The sequence below is a fragment of the Ursus arctos genome, unplaced genomic scaffold, assembly GCF_023065955.2.
Source record: "Ursus arctos isolate Adak ecotype North America unplaced genomic scaffold, UrsArc2.0 scaffold_13, whole genome shotgun sequence".
In the NCBI taxonomy this organism is placed as follows: domain Eukaryota; kingdom Metazoa; phylum Chordata; class Mammalia; order Carnivora; family Ursidae; genus Ursus; species Ursus arctos.
In genome coordinates this window covers 26,988,720-27,003,397 of record NW_026622797.1, presented here as the reverse complement: position 1 = coordinate 27,003,397, position 14,678 = coordinate 26,988,720, and the positions used below count along the sequence as shown (strand labels likewise).

The following is a 14,678-nucleotide window of genomic DNA, read 5'->3' as shown; positions in this document are numbered from 1 at the left end:
CAGAGCATTTATTCCTCCTAAAACAATAAGTCTAAGCCAGTTGGAGTTGTGACAATCCTGTCCTCCTTCCCAGTGATCTGTGTAGTGTTGGGCTGACGACAGAATACTGGAAGTGTAAAGAAAAGTAAGGGAAGTCTGGGGTAGGTTTTTATGAGTGTGCTTTCCCAATCGTAAGAATTGGTATAGACCTTGGTGTAGCCAAACTGGGAATGACCATGGCCACTTAGCAACCCTAAGAAAGCCAGCCCGAGGGCAGAGCCATCCACAGCAATAATGAGAGAATAGACCCCGGCTGACATTTCTAAGCTGCTGACTCAACCTGCTCCAGACCCAGCCTCACTTCTAGACTTCAATACACTGTCTGATTGTTGAAGCCTATCGGAGTAAGGTATTTTGCTACTTATCAGATGCTAAGAGCATTCTAATTCCTGTAGGTAAGTATTATTCTTATTTTTTAAGTAAGAAAATGGAATTTTCTAAAGGTTATCTTGCCTAAGATCACACTGTTTCCAAGTGTTGACTCAATATTTATCTCACATCAGCCTCCCAAAAGTCCTCTTCCACAAAACAGTATAGACATTCCCGGAAATGTCTGTTCCTGGAAATTCCAGGAAAGAGAGCCTAGGATGTAGTAAAAACAACACTGAATCTGAACAATTAGATTTGCTATTTTATTAATAATAGGACATCAAAAAATTCACTTAAGTTCTTTGAGTTTTCAACGGCCTTGCTTGTAAAATGGGAGAAGGAATGTCAGCCTTGCTTTCTTCATAGGTGCTTAAGTCTGCAACAGTTAACAGCACATACAGAAACCTTGTGTCAACTCTAAAGTTTAAGAGATTGATAATTATTTCCACTGATTGAACAAATACTGCACATAACAAAATGTTCTAAGGAAGCCACTCTGCACGTGAATTCAGCACGACTATTTCGTGGTTACTTCTTTGTTAGATTAGGTTAACAAAGGAATCGTGGAGATAACCTTCGCAATGAATTTTCCATGGTTCTCCAAGTCACGGTACATAGTATTTATTTCCTTGGGCCATTCTAGTTAAGTCTGTCACTTCAGAAACTCTGTGGCCTCTTTTTAGGACGTGAGTCTAGGCTTTGGGGTCATAATATTTCCTGCATCGAAACCCAGCGTCACCGTCTCACCTTGTGTGATACCCTCTCGCAGCCCCAAACATCTCTCACCAGAGCCTGAGACAGACACCATTACTGCTTTCTCTAACTCAGATTTAACTTCAGGTTGAACAGCCATGCTAAAAAGCAACAACCTCTTCATGACTAAAAGCTAAACTCAGTTTAATTATGTAAAGGTCAAAAAGGCGTTTTTCCTACCTTAAGCTGGATTATAGAAATTTAAGTACAGAAAAAATAGCATTATTTTAGCCAGCCTCAAGAGCTTCAATGGACAAAAATAACGAAGGAAATGACAATGAGAAACATCAAATGTCAGAGAACTAGGCTTTTTTTAATACTTAAATCAGCAGGATGTGTTCATTCAAACCACTCGGCCTCTGTCCCAGATAAGATTCAACAACCAAAGTTTGTTCTAACAGAAGAGAAAAAAAAAAAATATTCTAACAACGTATCACAATTCTGCAAACTTAAAAAAAAAATCTAAACCATAAACTTTTTTCTTATTTCCTATTTTTGTATTCTGAACCCCCAGGAAAAGCTCTCAGAAAACAGACATGCCCAGGCGTAAAACGGTGCCTTGCCACAGTACCTGCCCCAGGCCCGACGCTGAGAGGAGTGCAACACTTTCTCCCTCTACTTGGAGCAGAACCCTGAACTCATCAAAGGTGTTAAAATGGGGAACTGCAAGAAAGAGCTCGATGAGCCACTGGAACCACAGCTGCTTGGGGCTCTTTCACTATTGAGTGAAAGTTCCTATCCTTAAATTTTCCGTGGTCAGTACATCACTATCTCTGCAAGCCAACAAAAAATGATTCAGGCCATGGAAAATGTCCAGGGAAAGAGGCCTGAGGGACTGACTACCTGCCATGACATAGCTCTCCTTGGCCTTGCACCAGCATTTGACAAGTGAAAAGTCAGGGAGATGATGGCTCAGACAAAGCCAGTGGAAACATCCCTTTGGGACCCATGACTCAGGACATACACAATCCTGGGTACATCTGGCAGAATGTCTCATAACCTCAGGGACACCCTCTTGTGTCAGCACCTTGACAATGTGCTTTTCACTTCTCACCTCCAACAGAAAGGGAGGTTAGGGATGATGCCAACACACCAACATGAATGAGTGTGTTTGCAGCATTGTGGGAGCTGGATCAAAACATTAAGAAATACTGAAGAAGCTTGTAAGTGTGAGGGCGTGAAAAAAAAAACCCTATTTAAAAAGGGGGGGGACTTCGTAGCAACCCTCAGGACAAACCGATGTATGGCTATACATGACAATAATGGCAGGTTATGGATAGGTAATCTACAATAAAAGTGACATTCTTTTAATACCAAGTAAGTGACGCAAGATCAACTCCTAGGCACCCTACCATTAAAAGGCTTTGATCTCTAACAGCCTTCCCTGTTCTTACTAGAAAATTAATGGACAGCTTAAAATGAAATCATCAGAATTCTGACATCTTCATTTTGACCTGAAGACCTTGAACACAAAGCTTTTTTGAGAGGCAGTTAATAGTTCTCAGGTAGAGGGAATGATAAAAAAGGAGCCAGAATCTGGAAGTGTAGTGAGTTAAAACAAAAACACAACTAGAAAAAACTCTGTTCCGTAACTGAACTTTATGTGACCTTGAAAGCTCTCATGAGTCTGTTTGATTTTCAAATAGGGAAATGCTTGATTTCATTCCGGTACACGATGCACGCTAACTTCATAGGAGATGTTTTTGAATTCGCTGACCATGAAAATTGGGCTTTTGAAGATTACCTATGCATTTCATTATCACTGCCATATCAAAGCATTTATACTGGCACAATGCTTCCAAACATCAGCTTCTAACTCTCCTACAACTAAGAGTTTTCTTGAAGTGTAAATCTGGTACAAGGAAGACTGCATAGTTACACTCACCTCTTTTGTAACAGCAGGAAAAAAAAAACTTGGTTAAGAGAAACTGTAAAACTTTCTGGATTACACTAAAAATTTGTAATACAAATTTGAAAGTCCAAACCAAAACTTTCCATGAGGATCCAGGAAATCACTGTCCCCAAGTTTACCTCCCTGGTTATAACCCTTTAGCCCAATTTCAGTCCCTGGTTCACCTGCTAAAATAATATAAGATTTTGCAAAGTTAAGATTTCTGTGTCACAACTTAAAAAATTTTATGGCTATCACTGAGGAACTCCTGAGGTAAGCCAACCCCCTTTAATGTATATATTTTAAATTAGAGAATAGTTTAGGAATATTAGGAAATACAGAAAAATAATATAAGCAACACTCCCACATACCCACCACTCACCTTAAGAAATGAAATGTTTTAAATATTCTTGCAGCTGCATGTGAATCACTCCCTTCTACTCCTTCATCCCTACTGGTAACCATTATACTGAACTGAGAATTTATTATGTGTTTTCATGCATCTATACCTTTACTAGGTGTGTATGATTGCTTTTAAAGTTTCCATAAATGATATTGTACTCCATGTATCTCTCTGCCATTTGCTGATTTTGCTCAACTTTTTTTAAAGATTTTTTTTTTTTTTGCATGTCAAATGTTTTATACAGAGGAACTTCAAGAATTTCTCTAGAGTATATAAGTTGGAGTAGATCCGCTGGATAGGATAGGCTAGCTATCAACTTTCCTTGATCATAACAAAATCTTTAGGTGGTCATAAAACTTTCTGCCACAACCAGGAGAGACTCCCTTTCCTCTAACATCCTTGCCAACAATTGATATTGTCACACTTAACTACTTCTTTATAAATCTAGTAAGTTTCTAAAGGTGTGCTAGACATTTTGGATGATATGTTGTTGAGTTTGCATTCTGTTATACTCCTCTTAAGAGTATTCAGTCTTGTTATTTTTTTTTTTAAGATTGTATTTATTTGACAGAGAGAGAGACAGCCAGCAAGAGAAGGAACACAAGCAGGGGGAGTGGGAGAGGAAGAAGCAGGCTCCCAGCGGAGGAGGGAGCCCGATGCGGGGCTCGATCCCAGGACCCCAGGATTAGGCCCTGAGCCGAAGGCAGACGCTTAATGACTGAGCCACCCAGGCGCCCCTGGTCTTGTTCTAACAGGCAAAGAATTGTTGGTGGTTTACCTTGATCATGCGTGGGCTTGGTTTTAGGTTTTATTAGGGTGGCTCTGACTCAGATTTGCTCTTAATTTTTAGTGCACTTCCTTAGCCTTGGGATGTAGTTTTTTATTCCTATGCCACAGCCCTTCTGGAGTTGCAGCGGGAAGCTTGGATTGTTCACGAAGCCCCTCTGACTTCAGGTTCAAATTCCAAAGTCTGTCTCTCCTACACGGGGCAGCTGCTGAAATTTCTGTTCTGCTCTCTAAGACTTCTAGCTACTATTTTCCACCTGGGCTCCTAGGGTAAAACTCGCACATGTCAGAAGTCAGCTGAGAATTGAACAGTTTATATACAGATTTTGGGGCTCTCTCTCTGTGGCTCCTTCATGGAGGGGGTATCTCACTCAATTTCTAGGCACTCTGGCAGCCTCAAAATGACCCCTCTGACCATTAAGACCCTAGTTTTTTTCTTGAGTTCTACCCATCCTGTGCTCTGCAGATCAGGGAATGCCCCCAAGGGAAAACCCATTTAGATGTGGATCTTACCCAGTGTGGTACCCTTCATCCAAGAATCAAAACCTCTCCAGTTTCTGACTACGGTTAGTCACTTTCCAGTGCTTTCAAACTGTTTTCCTTCTTAAGTGTTTTTTCAAAGTTTATAATTATTATAATTGGCAGGAGTAGCAGTGCAACAGAACCCACCCTGCCATTTCCGAAGGGCAGAACCTTGATGAACAGAAGCAAATCTTGATGCACTCTCATTTCCCAATCTTTTCTTTCTATAATTCATGGTATTTTTAAGCCTTGTTTAAGAAATTCTTTCCTATCCTAAGGTCAGCGTGTATATTTTATTTTAAAAGTTTTTTTTTCTAAAGTATTTAAAAAATATTTTGGCCTTTTCATCCACTTGGATTTCATTTCTTATGCATGCCTTAGAGTAGAAATCCAATTTCATTTTATTTTTATGAGCAGATGAACAAATTTTCCCAGTCCCATTCCTGAAGAGTCCACCCTTTCCACTCTGATTCATGAAGTGCACTGTCATAAATCTAGTCTCATAAATATCTCAGTCTGTTCCAGGATCTCTTTTCTGTTCCAGTGTTTGTCTATGCCTACACTCATACTGCAATATCTTAATTATTATATCTTTATAGTAGGTCTTGTTATCTGGTAGAACAAGTCCTTCCACTTTATTCTCCAAGATTGCTTTGCCGTTTCTTGGCCCTTTGTTTATTCAAATAAATTTTAGAATCAATTTGTCATGTCACATGAAAACCCTGTTGGGGAAAATTAACATCTTTAAAATATTAAGTCTTCTCATCTACAAATTTGGCATATTTGTTCATACATTCTAGTATTCTTTCATGTCTTTCCATCAACTTTTATAAATTCTCTACAAAATGATATTTTTCTTACTATATTCTAGATTATATTTTAAAATCTCTTTTTAAAATGCTACTTTCTCAAATTATCTTTACATCCAACTTACCCCAATTTACTCTGCCATATCAAATGAATTTCATCAAAATTGTTTACTGATGCTATAAACTCTAAGATTTACTTCGTAAAACACAATCTAAAGGATAACAATAATTTAACACTCCCATTTGCAAACCATTTTTTTCATGTCATGGATTTATCAAGTAGGCATCTTATCCGATATACTTACCAAGAAGCTCCATGGTCTCGACTCTCAGTGTCCAGGAAATTAGAGTCCAAAAACATGTCTTTGTAGATTCGACCAACGAGGCAATACATATCTGAAGCAACCTGCCCTTCACTTTGCACCAGCGGGATCATAACATCAAGAGCTTTTGCTCTATCTCCAGGGAGATTTCTCCTACGGTAGGGGAAGAAAAAATATCATTTTTTCAATATAGATTACAGAAGCAATGTAGGCCTTTTTAAAACGCTACTTGATATATTGAGTCACATTAGTGAGGTTTGGCAGGATAAAGACAACCATAAGACTTTGAGAGTCCCCTGTAAAGCTCTGTCCTAAGCCTTTTTGTCTTTTCATCCTATCGCATGTCTACTGGATTTAACAAGGATCACTTCTGAACCACCTTCCTGATGACGGTGATAGATTTGCATCTACCCATCTATATAGTCCTTCTAATTTCGTAGTCCATAGGTTCATGGTTCATAGGTTCAAGGGCATGGAGCACAATTAGAAATGCAGTCTGTGGCCTTAAATGGGGAAGTCAACCAATCCAGATGAGGACCAAACCCTGACTTTAGGTTTCAATGGCTTTTGCTCCTAAACACTGTACAAACTTATTCACAGACATGACCAACAATCCAACTTTAACCCAAGAGTTGCCTAATGTCCATGTGTGACCAGTTGATGATCTAAGGAAGATGCTTTATATAGGTCATTCAAAAATAGCAAGTATGTGTATTTCATTCTCAAAACCCGATAAAAATTCTCTTAAAGGGAAGCCTGGGTGGCTCAGTTGATTACAAGTGTCTGCCTTCGGCTCAGGTTGTGATCCCAGGGTCCTGGCATCAAGTCCCAAATCAGGCTCCTTGCTCAGCAGGGAGCCTGCTTCTCCCTCTGCCTGCCGCTCCCTCTGCTTGTGCTCTCCCCCTCACGTGCATGTGCTCTCTCCCTCCCTCTCCGACAAATAAATAAATAAAATCTTTAAAAAAAATTCTCTTAAAAATGATTTCTTGGACCTTAAGAACATTATGCTAAGTGAAAGAAGCCAGTCACAAGAGATTACACATAATATGATCCATTTATATGACATGTCCAGAATAGGCAAATCTAGAGACCAAAAGTAGATTAGTGGTTGCCTAGGTATGGGAGATTCGGGGGGCAAAGGGAGAGTGATTGCTAATGGGTTTCCTTTTAGAGAGATGAAAATGTTATATTTATTGTGTTGATGGTCATACAATTCTGTTACTATATTAAAAACCATTAAATTGTGTACCTTAAATGGGTGAATTGTATGATTTATGAATTATATTTCAATAAAGCTGCTACAAAAAGCTATTTCTCTTCTCCACTATGACTTTAAATACATCTAACTATGAAATTCTTTTTTTCACTTTGTCCTAAATACCTTGAGTTTATAATAACTCTTCATACAAACTCATCATATTGTATTTTAGAAAAGGTAAAGATAAAACACAGATAAAGAAAAATATAAGAGGCTCTATGGACTTTCATTTTTCATTTCAAAAAAGAACATATTCCATTCCATCTTTCAAGAAAGATTTATTTGAGAGCCAGTTGGAGCTGGTAATCTCTGGAGGTCTCATCTCATTCTGTCAAATCTAAAGAAAAAGATGTTTAATAAATGGGGAAATGAAATACACTTTCATTCTACACTTATTGATAAAGTTAGCAAGTCCTACAGTTTGGGTGGTTAAAGAAGGAATGAAACAATCTCTGGTTAAATAGCATGCTGACTTTTTTCTTTGCAGGCAGAGGCAGGAGAACCTAGTGATGAAGAAAACTGACATCAGTATCAGATAGATCGGGATTTGAGCCTCAGTTTTATGACTTGCTAACTATGGGCCTTAAAGAAAAGGTATTCAATCTCTCCAAGCTTCGGCTTCCTCATCTGTAAAATAATCAAGCCTGAAGTGACACACGGCAAGGGATCCAGAGACATGATGTCTCTCCCTTTCTCTTCCACTCATTTTCTTCAGCTGTAGTGACGACATATAGATTCAACTTGCCATCATGGAAGAGGGCAGCACAACTAACGAGCTTTGGACAGCTCAGTGCTTTGGGCCTCTCCGTGGCCAGAGCATGGCTGGCCTCCTTGGTAACCCTGGGTAGGACGCGGCACTGAGGTATGTGCCATGATGCGGACAGAAGGCCCAGAGGCAGGACTGGAAGGAGCAGCCTCCATGCTGGTCTTAGCAGATTCATGCATACATGCCCTAAAATGTGGCCAATGGAGTTCTGATCATAATTAGATATATTCAGAGCAGTAAAAATGAAAATATTCTCTGGTTAGGAATATGTTCACCTAGACATAACTACCCTTACCCTACTTGGTAAATTTTTCTTAAAGATTTATTTATTTATGGGAGAGAGAGAGAGTCGGGGCAGAGGGGAAGGGGCAGAGGGAGAGAGAGTCTTAAGCAGATTCTGTGCTCAGCACAGAGCCTGATGCCGGGCTTGATCCCATGACCCCTAGATCATGACTCTAGCAGAAACCAAGAGTCAGACACTTAATGAACTAAGCCACCCAGGGGCCCCCCTACTTTATAAATTTTTAAGTAAATAACCATTTGGGGTTGAGCTTATTTGCCTAAAAATAACATCATATTCGTGCAATGTAAAAAATTTCTAAACAAGTATAAACAGAAAATACAAATTCAGACATAGAAAAAAAGAATTTTAAGAATTTAAGGAATAGCACGGAGGACATTAGGGGAAGGAAGGGAAAACTGAAGGGGGGCAATCAGAGGGGGAAACGAACCATGAGAGACTAGGGACTCCAGGAAACAAACTGAGGGTTTCAGAGGGGCGGGGGTGGGGGGGATTGGGTAGCTGGGTGATGGGTATTAAGGAGGGCACGTGTTGTAATAAGCACTGGGTGTTATACCAAATTATTATACCAAATCATTATTATAGCAAATAATGAATCCCTGAACACTACATCAAAAACTAATGTACTGTATGACTAACAAAACATAATAAAAACTAAATTAAAACAAAACAAAACGAAACAAAAAAAGAATTTAAATATACAAACTGTAAGGGTTTTTTTTTTTACCTGACAAAAAAAATAAAAAACCAGAATGTATATGCTTCCTATATTTCATATGGTTGAAGTAGAAATATTAATATTACATTCTAGTAGGGAGTGGTTGCAATGGTATGGCAAAAACATACCCTAGGAAGAAAATGCAGGTTACAAAACAGTATGTAAGCATACTGCGGACAGAACTTTTTCTTCTTACCTATTCAGTGCAAATGCATAATGAAACTTCACATGGTGATGGGAAGCCAGATCAAAGGTTGGCAGCTTTTCTAATGTCTCTACCAGCTTCACAATAGAATCATAGTCCTTTCAAACAAGAGGAGAATAACAGAGTTAAACCACTAGGAGAAAGTTCTGACAATGAGATGACTTTTGACAACCAGATATCTGAATCTGTGAAGGGTGTTAAAAAGAGAACTAGGATCCATGGAATACTTTGGAGAATCCAGAACCAAAAAGAAATGGTTTTTTCTTAAATAAGAAATTTGGATTATATAGATAAAAGCCTTAAAATACAGAGTTACCACAACTCACCCCCAAACAGTAAACCGTCTAGCATGATAATACTCTATTGTCTAACTATGGGTGGTTCACTTCTCCATGGAGCCAGATTCCTGGCACACAGTGTCCTATCAATCACTTTCAAAGAAATGATTTTCAAAATATCAAGGACATGGAGCAAATGACTGAACTTCAGTTTTAAGTAACAAGATGATGTCATTCCAAGCTCCCCTAGTCTTGGGATCTGAAGTACCACACCTTCACATGTATGTCAGTTTCTGTTGTTCTCATGAAGATTTACTTGGGCCTGAAAGGCTGGATGGAAATAAGAAACTAGAAGTCATTTATATTTTACTATGTAAAACTCTAACAGCAAATTCCCAACTCAGAGAGGATTTCATTCTATTTACCATATTTAAAAAAATTTAAGACATGTCAATAAAATTAAATGGCACATTGCTGTGTTTTACATGATATATTTTTAAAGTTATTTTTATAATTAATCAGTTGCATATTTCTTGCTCCTGGCTCGTCAGATCTAGCTCTATCAATTCAAACAACAGAATTCCAAGGAGTAAGAGCTACGTCCAGAAAGCACCCCCCCCCCGCCCCACATTTCTGCTATTTGCCACAACAAAACTTTCACTTATTGGCTGACAGGTGTGTCTGAGGCTAACGAAATAGTATAGATTACCCACAGGTCAGCTATGCACACAGTTTTTTCCTTTTCTTCTTCTGGAGGAAAAAGTGAGACCTTTACCATACAAGTACTTCATTACACAAATCACAGATGGCTAACTCATCGGAGTCTTTTCCATCCATCATAAATTCTCAGGATGGAGAGCTTAGAAAAGTCAATAAAAAATTACACATAGTGACATGAATGACCGCTCAGCTAACTGAAATCTGATGCCCACCCTCCCTTATTCCTCCAACACGCTACCTGATGAAGAATTTCCTTTAAGCATCTTCTCACCTGGATGTCTCTGTAGGAAAGTAAGAGGTTTATGACAATATCTGCTGTCAAGACTTCAATATTATCTACTCGTTGCCGAATTCTTGCCAATTCAGCTGCCAATTCTTTACCAGTGTATAAATTTCGAGCTTTCCTGATATCATTGAGTATAGATTCCCGGAAATACTGGCTGGTAGGAAAACACATTTCAAAGAATTAATACTAGAAAGGATTTCAATGAAAAGCAATGACTGTATAAGGAAACGAATGATATCTGCAGCATTTGTAACTTTCAATTCACAGGATGCATAGAATGAACACCCCATACATCTTGCATTATTAAGAAATTTGGGAGTCCTACGTATATGTATGTAACACTCTGCTTTGTTTTAGGAAGACTTAGGTAAAGATACTGCATCTTAATGAATTTTCCAAGAACCTGCCACATACCACTTGAAATGCCAAAACTTTTTCATTTTACTGTTTTGAGTAGAAATTGTTCCAAATAAATCAGGTGTGCCTATGATTTGAACATAATATAGCCCTCACTTTATGACTCAGCGTCATCATGTTTTACCATAAATGGTTGTTCTTAACTAAAATATAATACTGCCATCAGCAATTTTGGCGAAATTCTTGCTCTTACAGTGAAAGTCTGTGGACATTTATTCTGACACTGTTTCTGTACTTTGAATACATATTTTCTATCCCTACCATTACTATAATGTCGTTAGCAGTCTTTTTTTTTCCTTTCTGATCTCAAGTTGTTCTCTTGTGAATACAGTGAACTATGTGCCATCTCTTTTATCTACTGAGAAGATGTCATACTTTTATTTTCCTGGTCCTTGGCTGTGTGCTAGATCTAAGAAACATCCGACAAGATGCACAAATAAAGGAAGTAGAAGAGCACTCCATTATCATCATCAAATGGCATTACTCAACTTTACCTGGAACTTGCTTGCGCCACCTTCAGAAGCTGAATGAAACGGTCCACAAGAGGTAAGCAAATGGGTCCAAGAAGCAGCTCGAAGTTCGGTTGCATGAGCTCCGTCAACCCCTTCATGAAGCTGCTATCACAGCAGTAGACCTTGTTATGTGGAGTGACCATGTAAGGGACGAATGTGTAGTTCCCAGTGCACATCTGCGGAAAGAGGAGGCGCCAGGAGGGGTGGGGGGTGAGCTCGCCTGAGACTCCACACTAACGAAATCCCAAGTCTTACTGCACTGAGTCTGGGCCATTTTAAGTACTCACGCTGAAGGTGAAGCGAAAGAGAAAAAACCTCATTTCTTATTTATGACCTATGAAAGTGGAAATGTCCTCCAATTTCTTTAATTGCTTACTGCAAACAATTAGGACTTACAGATGATGCAAAAAAAAAAAAAACAAAAAAACCCACTATGGCACAGCTTCTATTAGTCAATTAAATATTTATTCACCATCTCTCGTGGCTAAGGCATTATGATATATGCATGCTGCAGGAAAAACAGAGTAGTTTAAAACACAGCCTTCAGCCTTCGGGGAATTTAAAATTTAATCACAGAGACACAGCCTAAATACATGACAAGAATAAGAGCTAATGTTTAAGGGCTCTGCACCTGACCGGCTGTGCTATGAGTGAGCCCGGAACAAAGCTGCTCCCTCCAGGCTGCTCTGTCACGGTCACGGCTCCATCAGCCTCCTAGTTACTAAAACTAGAGACTCAGAAGTTTTCCTTGATGCTGCCATTCCTTCACCACCCATATCCTATCAAAATCCGGTCTATCCTGCCTCCAAAATAGATCTCCTATTTGTCCATTTCCCTCCATCTTCTCTGCCGGCGTGGAAGACCAGGCCACCAACATACCCAGCCTGAGCCCCTGTCACTGGCCTTTAGTTGGTCTCCCTGCTTCCACTTTCACCCCCAATCTATTCTCAACCCAGCTGTCAACGCGATCTTTTTTTTTCTTCTGATTTCAAGTTTTTATTTAAATTCTAGTTAGTTAACCTACATGGCAAAATTGGTTTCAGGTGTAGAAGGTAGTGATTCACCACTTACAGTGACCTTTCAACAACCTCTATCAGATGCTTGCCTCAGCTGAACAAGGCCCCCTCCCTTGCTCTTGCGATGAAGGTAAGACACATCCCGGTGGCCTACAAGGGACTGACGCCTCAAATCCTGCTTCTCGCTCTGGCCTCAGCCCACCCCACTCTCCACTCACTCATCCTGGCCAATGATGCCAGGTGAGGGAACACTAGTGCAAGCAAAAATTGAGCTGGAAAGAAGAAAGGGGAAATTGGACCAGACACCCCTGAGTCAGTCTGACTGGGTCTTAGAGCTCAGGGAAGGGACATGGATGCAAAGCTCAGGATTTTAAACCATATGTTCTGGGCGCTGGGAATCATGGAAGCATTCAGAGCAGGAAAGAAAACATAATCACAGTCTTAAATGGGGCTACCTAAAAAAAGTGGTATCATTAGCAAAAATTCAGAAAGCAGAAGCAGACTTCATTATTGATGAACATATGACAGTTGAGGGCACTTGTTATATTTCAGGTAATAAATCACAAATAGAACCCGACTTCCAGTTAATATATGAGAGGAACGTCAAGAGGTTGAAACCTGAGTTGGGGTGGGAATCATAAAATGGTCACTACTAAAAAGGCTGAGATGTAAGGAGGGGCAGGACACCAAAAGTCAGAATGTCCAGAAGAGAACTGGAAATACGCGACTGGAACATAAAAGAGTTTCCAATTAAAGCGCAGACCTGGGAAGCATTTGGTGTGGTTCAATCGAAGGAAACACGAGAGACGTCTAAGAGAAAAACCATAGAGAGAGAGAAAAAAAAAAGGCAGAGGGCTGACAAGTAAAATGAGATATGTGGGAAACCCTATCACTGTTCTAGGGAGCACAGCGAGCCCAGATTATCGGACCCTAGCCATATCAGCATTATGGGAAACAATTACATCACTTCTCTTCCCCTTAGAACTAAACCAATGAGAGCAAACATTGACTCACACTTGCCATGTGCCAAGAACGAATGGTCATACGTTCCCAATGACCCACCGAAGAAGGTACTGTTGTCTCTTTTTTTTTTTTCAAAGATTTTATTTATTTATTTGAGAGAGAGAGAGCATGAGCAGGGGGAGGGGCAGAGGCAGAGGGAGAAGCAGACTCCCCGCTGAGCAGGGAGTACTACTGTCTCTGTTTTAGAGGTGAGGATTCAGATAAGGCTCAGATAAGGTCATGCAGCTGGTCTGTGATGTGTTTGGGACTCCAGCCCAGGGACTCTTCTCTAGAGGGTATGCCATTATCGTGAGAGGGGTCAGCACCCTCCCAAGTGGCCTCTACATGCGGACAGACCAACACTTCACCTCAGGTCACTTTCGTGAAATCCTGCCTGAGCCAAGCTACTGCCTCATACCAAACAGACAAGAAGTGATAAATGCCTTTGCGGCCAGACTGAATTATGTATGAACATATTCTTTGAAGCACTTGTTGTATGTCAAGTACATGAAATTGTTCCTTTCTGAAGTTCGCCTTCATGGAACAATAATTTGGAAGACTAATTAGGAAGAGGAAAAACAAACCTATCCTGCTTATATCCAAGATCCTATAGCATGTCTGCCAATTGAATCCTTTTACCTGACCCATCGCCTGAGCAGAAAAGAAAGGCAAGTGTACCAAGAGGTTGCTTCCCAAAGCTTCTAGAGCTTTGACTATGAGCGGGTTATAAAAGAGCAACAGAATCAAATACTCCTCTTAGAGAAGTACTATAACTCAAAATCCAAAAAGAAAGTGCTCTGAATATGCCACGTGAAAAGTTAGAACAAACAGATGAAAAGCCAATAAACCAGAAAAGCACTATTAGTGTTTCGAATAGTATTCTGCTGCTGCTGGATAAAGTTCTGTATCCTCAGAAGCCTTAATACCATGTGTCATTGTGTCTAAGACACGAAAGAGGAGATGTAACTACTGAAATACTTGGCATCGGGAAATAATGTGTCTGTGTAAAACTAATTCTGGGAGAGAGAGCTCTCAGATGTCTGGGTGCGTAGCAGCACCGGAGGGGGAAAGAGAGAAAAATGAGAGTCGTGCAAACAGCAGAGAAAAATGGATTCCTGCAACCGTCTCCTTTAAACCCCATGGAATAAAGCTTCAAAGTCCTCACAGAAAATGACCAACATGCTACGGTCTTCCTAAGTTCCTGGCCTCACTGCACTTTTTGGAGTCTCTTCTCTATGTTTCTAAGGCAATAAATACATTTTTTTGCCAATTCCTCGTTTTGGGGGAAGCAAAGGGGAGGGTGA

The 14,678-nt window shown here is 39.9% G+C and overlaps 1 protein-coding gene across 1 annotated transcript in view; it reads right to left on the bottom strand.

The window, feature by feature from the left end:
• MAP3K5 (mitogen-activated protein kinase kinase kinase 5) overlaps window positions 1–14,678 on the bottom strand; it is a 190,631-nt gene that overhangs the window by 103,651 nt on the left and 72,302 nt on the right. Inside the window, exons 4-7 of the mRNA XM_026504878.4 lie at window positions 11,339–11,532; window positions 10,413–10,581; window positions 9,135–9,241; window positions 5,878–6,048 (exon numbers count right to left, since the gene is read on the bottom strand). Of these exons, the coding sequence (XP_026360663.1) occupies window positions 5,878–6,048; window positions 9,135–9,241; window positions 10,413–10,581; window positions 11,339–11,532 (641 nt within the window). The remainder of the gene's footprint in view (window positions 1–5,877; window positions 6,049–9,134; window positions 9,242–10,412; window positions 10,582–11,338; window positions 11,533–14,678) is intronic.